General features: G+C 46.0%; 1 protein-coding gene across 1 annotated transcript; it reads right to left on the minus strand.

Annotated features, from left to right (window-relative positions):
• Positions 1 to 724: 724 nt before the first annotated feature.
• Positions 725 to 7,782, minus strand: LOC136621099 (ubiquinol-cytochrome c reductase complex assembly factor 5-like). Its single transcript, XM_066596338.1, has 3 exons — positions 7,675 to 7,782; positions 4,650 to 4,810; positions 725 to 853 (listed from the first exon to the last, which is right to left on the minus strand). Exons 2-3 carry the CDS (start codon positions 4,798 to 4,800, stop codon positions 750 to 752), a joined length of 255 nt encoding a protein of 84 aa, XP_066452435.1. The 5' UTR covers positions 4,801 to 4,810; positions 7,675 to 7,782; the 3' UTR covers positions 725 to 749.
• Positions 7,783 to 9,138: the final 1,356 nt, after the last annotated feature.

Genomic DNA, 9,138 nt, shown 5'->3' on the forward strand with positions numbered 1-9,138 from the left:
GAGGACCACATATCACACATAAAATCCTGTATATAGGTTTTTCCAACATAACAAATGACTGAGCCATCATATAGTAAACATATTCCAGTCCCTAACAAGAATGGATAGTACTTAGCCATTAATTATTCCCCGGGTGGCCACTTTCGGTACTATTTTATCCTTCAAAAAAAAAAAATTTAAACTCCAATCCCCACTGAGTATATAAACCAACTTTTATTGGTTTCTGCCCCAGTTTTTCACTGGAAACCTCTGAATGTCTCCATTAGGCCTCCTGCACACGGACGGAGTTGCATTGCGAAATCTGGAGCTGGATTCTGCAGCAAATCCAGCCCATAGCATGCTATGAGAATATGCAATTGTCATTTTCTGCTCGTGGGGAAGAAATTGCAGCATGCTGCGATTTTGTGCGGGCTACGAACGGCAGGCTTCGATTAAAGTCAATGGAAGCCGTCCGTTCTGTGGTCGCGTAATGACACGGCGTCCTCTATACTGCGCATGGGCGCTGCAGTTCCGGCTGGCACATTCGCAGCAGAGGAGAATAATGTTGGAGAGGTATGCCTGCCGGGCACCGGGTTGAACTACGCTGCGGGAATCCCGCATGCGGGGTGCGACCCGCCCATGTGCAGGAGGCCTTAAGGCCAGAAATCCCAGAAATGTGCGAATATTACACTCATGTGACATTGGTCATCAAATTGGGGACAAATAACTGACAATGCCAAAGCCATTTTATGAGAAATACATATTTATTTTCAGTCATGGTTTTTACTCTGTGAGGTATTTGAGTTGGCAATTTGCTGCAGGAAAGCTCTTTGTTCACACATTCTCTCCGACTGGCGTCTTCTGTACACATCATCTGAAAGGAAGATCAGAAACATTTAACTCCTTAAGGACCCGGCCCTTCTTGGCCAGAAGGATGCAACGATTTACACTTTTCAAGAGCCATTGGTACCCTTTTTGGTTAAATAAAATGCATTGTAAAACTTTTTATACATTTTTATTGGGGGACAGAGAAAAAAAAAAAGGTGTAGAATTGATGTAAGTGTTAATCATGCAGCATAAACAATATATATTTCTCTGTAGCCTGATACGATTAGGAGGATACCAAATTTATTTTTGGTATTAAATTTATTATTAGGTTTCTCCCCTTTTACACAATAAAAACCAATTTTTGGAATTTTTTTTTTTTACATCGTTCATTCTGATTCCCATAACTTTATTTTTCCCTGGATGGAGCTCTGTGAGGGCTTGTTTTTTCGTGTCGAGCTGTAGTTTTTATTGGTACTGTTTGATAGTACATAGGTCTTTTTTGTTCACTTTTATTGTGGTTTTTTATTGTAAGGCAAAATGAACAAAACAAGCATTTTGCCTCCGTTTTTAAAGTTTTTTTTACCTTACATTTGACGTGCAGGATAAATAGTGTTCAAGTAATGTACAGGTAGTTACGGATACAATGATTAGAAATATTTAAAAACTCACATATTTGGTTTATGTCCCTGATCACTATAATAATGCATTGCAGTACTTCTGATCACAAACAGTGGCAGGCCTGGACACCAGTGCGTGGCATCTAGTTGCCATGGCAAGCCATCGGCCCTCTGTGATTACTGGCAAGTTTACTGTTGAGTTAACTACTCCACAGCCAGGATGTAAACTAACGTCCTGTAGCGGTCAGTGGTTAAAGAGACTTATGGGCTGATAGTATGTGACCCACTGAGTGACCCCGAGTCCGGGGATGTGTTATACTTACCTCCTTCGGTGTCAGCTGGAAGTGCATTGAGCGACGCACTAAGTAATCTGCCTGTTCAAATTTTGTATCTGCACAGCGCTGCTCAATGAACGATGAGCGTATTCTGTGTAGTTCTTGATATTCATGAGCTGTGGCTTTCCCGCTCATTAACAGCTTTCCATCCATCTGTGGTAGTCATGTACGATCCGACTTCTGATGTAAACCCAGTGCATATAGGAAGTGAACAAATGTTTATTATAAGGTTGACAGGCTCAGAGGGATGTTTGTATATTGAATCCAAATCTCTGGGTCCCTATTACATCATGGACAGAGCTTTACTTATTAAAAAGCGAACATTTATTGTCAGGTCTGGCGGCTCTGAGGGTCTCTGTGCCCGCACTACCAGTCCTATTACCCAGGCTGCGGCGCAGAGGAGTTCCGATCTTGGAGACCTTCCCTGGTTGCCGCGGTCCGATGCACCAGTTCGCACGCTCCCGTGCGCCTAGTTAGCCATTTTACTGGGGCCGCGGCAGGTTACTGCCCCGCATCCCCATTGCCATGACGCCCAGGCGTGTTCCTTCTGTCGCTGCCTGTCTTGAGCAGGTGACAGGCGCTGTTCACTCCCGGCGTCCTGGGATTGGGTCCTGCTGCTGTCAGGCTCCCTGCCCCTATCAGCTGCTGGGGCAGGAGTTCTGACAGCATTTAAGCCACTCAGTTTCCTCTGGACCTTGCCAGTGTATGTTTGGTCTCCAGCTACACCCGCGTTACCTGTATTGGATTTCCTGCCTTGACTCTCTGGCTTCGGACCTGACTTTGCCATCGCCTGACCCCTTGTACCTCATTCTCTCCTGTTGCTAACCCGGATTGCCTGACCTGCCTTTCTGTTTGTGTGTTTACCTGTATTTGTCTGTGAGTCTGACTCCTGCCCTGCATCCCTAGCGAGTTTAGGGACTGTTGCCCAGTTGTCACCCTAGGGCCTAGCCTAGGGGGACAAGTAGGTAGGGACAGGAGTTGCGGGTAGTTTCAGGGACTTCCAGTTACCCGGACCCCAGTTCCCTGACAATTATTGGTTCATCTTATCTTTTCATCACATAAAGAAACCAGGAAAAGTATATTTACTTTCACTTATGTGAGTTACATACAGAAAAGGTGGGAGGGAGATACAGGAAGCTAGAAAGAGAGATAGGGGGCCCATGGGGGATTGTAGCTGCAATCTCCCAGTTTCCACTTACACTGCGTTCTCAGCTAACTATATGGGAGACTTATTACAGCAGGGTAGGGAGAGGAAGAGCAAGCAGGGGTGTATTCCAGTTCAGTCTCCTGGTATCTGGTTACACAGTGTATCTTAGCTACATTTTATTTGGTAGATACATAACAATATATAATATGCTTCAGCCTTTGGGCTGATAACAGAGAAATAGCTTATAAGTCCATGTACCACATTCAGTAATAACAGATTCCCTTTGCATCAATTTATTTATTTTTCTTAATGAATTGCATCTTATTCTGTGTTAAAAAGCATAATTTCTAATTGGTCTCCTGCCTCCTTCTTGTTCTCTTCCGAGCCTAATCTGAGATCAAACTCTACATTTTATAATATACATATTCAAAAAGGAGGAAAAGATTTGACAATTTAATTACAAACAAACTACAACAGACACCCCTTCCACACAGCATTTCAGGGGGGGGGGGGGGTTGACTTTTTAAGTTTGATTTTGATTTTTTTTAAGATTTGAGCTTAGAATAGGCTAGGGGACGAGGGGGAGGGCTGGAGACCAGGCTGCCAGAGAGCTCGTCTGAGGGCCTCAACAATGAATAAGACTGAGAATTCTACAATGTATACCAGCTACAAAAGACAAATGGTTGAGGAAAAAAAACACCCATGAGAGACCGCCTCCCATACGGACATGACACAGGAAGCTCCTAGATCTCTTTAAAGGCGGGAAAACCCTTCACCTCCTCAGTCCCTTTTTATGACATTCCATTGACTTCCTTTTACTATTTTATCTTTTTTTTTTTTTAATCTAGCAGAAGGGGGAAAATTAGCGTTGCTGTCGTGGGCCCATGGAAAACTGATTATGTGTAAGTAATCTTGTTATTTCCCTTACACACCCAAGAGAGGTTATACTAGATTACTAATTAGGGAGGTTTATAGCCTGAAGTACTACACTACTGATGGCCAACAGTTCATTGGATTGGAGAATCCCCCAATAGAGTACTAGTGAAACTCAAACGCTGTCTTGTAGCCTTGAAGTATTGGTACTCTTTCCTGATGTTGAACCCCAACCAACCAAGTGGAAGTTCCGAATCTAAAAAAAATACCATTTTATTCATTGTTGTGAGTGTACTTGCAGACACCCCCTAACAGAGGGATCAAACTCAGGAAACATTAGCTGTAGGAACATAAAACTTTGGGAAATTTCTTTTGATACCATGGGCACGCAATACACAGATTTTGAACAAAATCTCAGATATGAAGGTGGGGAGCATTAGACCACTTGACATGGAATGACTCAGGTAACCTCTCATGCCATCGAGTTTGGGAGTAAGGCCCTGCGGCCCACCCTGAAGAAAGCCTTGACAGAGTAGAGGCAGCCAAACAGCTAGCTCAGCATTTTCCAACATGTCCCAAGGACAGGAAACAGGAACTGGTGAGGTGAAGGGTGTTCCCGCCTTTAAAGAGATCTGGGAGGTTCCCGTTTCCTGTCTGGATGGGAGGTGGTCTTTCACTGGTGCGGTCATGGGCGTAAGGGAAATGCAATTAAAGCCAAGTGAAAAAATGCCTTTCATGGGATATATATAAAAATATATATTATATACACACACAGCGCCCAAAAACTAGAGAATCTACTAGAGTAAGGCAACAGGATATCTGTATGTAACACAAGATGTTTTGAGGAAGCAGGAAGACTGCAGTACTTACAAAATGTTTCCTTGCCAATTCGAACATTGATCATAAACCATTCCATGGCTCCTCCGAGGACAAAGAAGAAAGGCAAGAAGCGGTACATGCCGAATCTCCGCTTCCCCGGGACCATATCCATTAGAGTTTGAATTGTGCTCCTAGACCTCATATCTGCAAGTCTACAAGAGAAAGAACAAATCCAATTCTACTCTTCATAAAAAAGGCAAAAGAAACTATTTAAAGCCGTGTTCACCTGAAATTTGCATCGAATCCTCATCAAGTGTCCCATTTATTTGAAAGTTTTTTGTTTTATTGGCATAAATCTGAAATCCATGTCGTGGGGAAAAAAAAAAAAAGAACTGATGTCACTGCTTAATGTGCTGAGAATCTGTGTCAGGTTTTCCTGTTTTCCCCATTAAACAAGTCTAACCCACGCACAGATCCACGGCAACCCTACTGCAATCCGCATCAGAATTTTCCAGCGGTTCACATGGCCTAAGATGACGCCCGGATATCTCTTTCAGGCCGGCTTCACACTGGCGATAGGCTATTTTGTGTTGCGAGAGTGAGTGAAAACGCATAAAAATGAAACCAATGATTTTTTAATGGTTTCATTCTCTTTTGCGAAGCCTTCACTGCACACTCGCAGCGCTAAGAAAAAGCAGCACTATCGCCTGTTGGCTTCAATAGGGCCGGCGCAAGCCCCATTGAGAACATAGGCAGTACATCGCGCTCCCCTGACACAGCTGTGACAGCTATGGCAGGAGATTCCTTCATCCCTGCGGGGACTGTGAATATGAAAGAATCCTCTGCCATAGCTGTGACAGAGGCCCGCGATGCTATCCATTGCTTTCAATGGGGCTAGTGCTTCTGCAGCCCCATTGAAAGCTATGGGTTGCAGGCAAGCAACGCAGCGATTATTTTCGGGGAAGGGCTTGAAATATAAGCCCTTCCCTTAAAATCCTCTCTAGCTGTAAAGAAAAGTGAGAAAAAAATTTAACTCACCTAGAAGAGCCGTCCGGCCCCAGTAGACGTCTTCTGTAGGCCCGGGATTAAAAAATCCCCGCCACCAGAAAGCACTGCCCCTGATCGGCTGAGTGCTGTAACCAATCAGTGGCGGCACCCAGCCATCATTGATTGACAGGTTAGCGCTGCCTGTGATTGGTCAAAGCGCTCAGTCAATCACAGGCAGCTCTCAGCCATTCATTGCTAAGGGCTGCCTGTGATTGGATGAGCGCTGTGACCAATCAATGATGGCTGGGTGCTGCCCCTGATTGGTTACAGAGCTCAGCCGATCAGGGGCAGTGCTTTCTGGGGGCGGGGATTTTTCAACTTTAAATAAATAAAAATCTCCTACTTTCCCACGGGTCCGCCGTCCGTTCGGGAAACCGCAGAAAATAGAGCATTCTGAGGGTGTTTTCCTGCACGTGCGATCCGCATGCCGGGAAAAACTGACATCTGCAGGTATTTAATTACCTGCGGATGCCCAATGAATGTCTATGGGCATATAGAACTGCGGATCATCCGTGCGGATTACACAATTCAATTTTGACAGGAGGCCTTAGACTCTGCTGGAGGCGGGACCTACCTAATAGGCTGAGCTACATGGTGGACATGGAGGCTTTTGTCAGGCAACCGGCTGCTATGGGAAACTAATGTTACCTTGCAATCACAGTGTGGGCTGCCGATGGGTGACAGGAGGCCCCTCTCCTTTATCTGTGAAGGGCTCCTTCACACGAGTGTATACGCATGTGCGTGCGCCTCAGCGCAATTTTTTTCTACACTGAACAAAACTTTTTGGGGAGCATATCGGCGTATTTTACTGTACTTTTCCCGCCAGCTGGGTATGTTCATTGGACGCACTGCTTGAAATGGAACACGTGGATCTCATTAGACTAAACTGGCCTTCTGCCGTGGAATTACACATCTCCTTATGTAGTTGCAAACCCCATAGACTTCTATGAGGATTTTTAGTGCGCAAATGTACAGAAAAGTAGAGCATCTCACTTTTAAAAAAAATATTTTGTTATGACTTAAATACACAGTAAATATGGAAATCTAAACAAACTCACTGAAATTAAAGGGGTTGTCCCGCGCCAAAACGTTTTTGTTTATTTTCAATAGGCCCCCCGTTCGGCGCGAGACAAACACAAGGGATGGGTTAAAAAAAAACAAACGTTTAGTACTTACCCGAATCCCCGCTCTGCGGCGACTTCTTTCTTACCTTAGCAAGATGGCCGCCGGGATCTTCACCCACGATGCACCGCGGGTCTTCTCCCATGGTGCACCGTGGGCTCTGTACGGTCCATTGCCGATTCCAGCCTCCTGATTGGCTGGAATCGGCACACGTGACAGGGCGGAGCTACGAGGACCAGCTCTCTGGCACGAGCGGCCCCATTCACCAGGGAGAAGACCGGACTGCGCAAGCGCGTCTAATCGGGCGATTAGACGCTGAAATTAGACGGCACCATGGAGACGGGGACGCTAGCAACGGAGCAGGTAAGTGAATAACTTCTGTATGGCTCATATTTAATGCACGATGTACATTACAAAGTGCTTTAATATGGCCATACAGAAGTGTATACCCCCACTTGCTTTCGCGGGACAACCCCTTTAATGGGTTCTATTCTCTGCATATTTTACCGATACCTCCATGAAGGAGCCCTTAGGGCAGCAGCCTGGCTGTCAGTAGTCAGCTGAGCCACTGCCATAATATGTATGTGCAAGTTAAAAGCCCATTAGTGAAGTCAGTAAAAAAAGTATATTGGCCATCTCTAAAGGGTTAAAGAGAAACCTTGGTTTCCCCTAGCAACCAATCACAGCGCAGCTTGCATTACATATTTAGCTCTTGAAAAGTGAAAGCTGCGCTGTGATTGGTGGCTAAGGGCGTCACCTGACAGGCAATCCCGTATAACGCGCTGGATGACATTCTGAGGAACATGGCAGACTGACAAGGAAAGCTCATGCTGCAGGAGTGTCCTCCACAGCGTCTACATACATGTGCACTGTATGACTACATTACACGTCTCCGGTACGGTCATACCTGTACAGCCAGTGCTCGCCGCTTTCCTGTCCATGAGCGGTCCCTCATAGAGCACTAAAGGTCAGCGTGACTATCGCTTTCCCTGGGAAACCAAGACATGATGAACACCACGTGACTGGACAACAGTGACTAAACCCTAGGAAGATTCTCGCTCCGGAGCATGCGCAGTGTAAAGAATTGTCTGAGAACCCAAACATGATAAAGATAAAAGCGGAAGCTAGCAGCAATCCTCAACGTGCATAACACAGTGTGCGCCAGAGCCAGCCACCTCACGTGTGCCACCCACTGATGCCCCATAACAGTGCATGCAGGCTGCAGCTGCCCCATAGCACTGTGCTGTACACAATTTCTCGATCATACGCTGAAGCACCCCCAGATGCCCCATAAGTTTGTGCCAGTTGCACCCCATAAGGCTAGGGTTACATGGCGACTCAGGTGTCACTCAACCCAAGTTCGCGCTGTATCCCTGCGACCTTGCACCCTCGAGTCCCTATGCTGCGGGAACGCTGCCACAACCATGACCAGCAGTGAGGTTGCGTCAAGGCATCTAGTGAGTGGCACCACGACCTGGAGCTTGTCGGGTCAAAGGGCGACACAGCAGTCCCTTCCACTGCCAAAGCCTTCATGCACCCCCAGGCTGAAACTGTCGGCACATGTTTTTTTCTGCATGTTTTTTGAGGGCGCAGAAAAAAAACATGACATACTCTATTTAGGTCTGCAATTGTGCACCGTCTGCACAGAATTGCGCACTGAAAGGTGCAATTTTGCGTGGAAAATTGAAAACACCTGGGACTAAATCGGCTGGCCCACCTACTCACATGCGCCCGGGAGCAGGGACACAACAGCGGTAAGAGCACACGCAGAGAGCCGGCGTACGGCCTCCCTGCATTGCCAGGACGTCGGAGCAGACAAGAATCTTACTAGTCAAGCATCCTACTGCACACTGATGAGGGGCAAAATCCCTGAAACCGCTGTCTGTGTATGGATTCTGACTTGGTTTACAATTCCCAATCATTTCTCTACAGACCTTTATGAAGAGTAGGGCATTGATTTGCAGGAATGCTGCCATCCAGTAGGTGGCGCTGCAGAGGTATTGTTCCATCTCCCTTATTTGCATATTGGTAGACAGTTTTGATATATGGAACTGATACTTGTGTCTTCTGGCCTGCATACAGGTCTACAGAGACCCTTCAGAGGCTATCTCTGTCCATCATCTAATGTTTTTCCATGATTAGACGTGTTTGGCTTATACGCCAGGAAACGCCCCTGATGTATACATTTTACTTTTTAAGGAGGACCCAACTGAGGGTTTTTAAGCTTATGGCAAAGGCTGTGGTTGGATTGGTTACAATTTAACCCCAGTGGGTCCCTGAGCCTCCCAAATTTTCATTCGCATTATATTCTGATTCTGGACACTTCCTTTAAGGATACTTTTGCACGGGATGACTGTGAGGAACTTTTCCC

The sequence above is a fragment of the Eleutherodactylus coqui genome, chromosome 3 (assembly GCF_035609145.1).
Source record: "Eleutherodactylus coqui strain aEleCoq1 chromosome 3, aEleCoq1.hap1, whole genome shotgun sequence".
Lineage (NCBI taxonomy): Eukaryota > Metazoa > Chordata > Amphibia > Anura > Eleutherodactylidae > Eleutherodactylus > Eleutherodactylus coqui.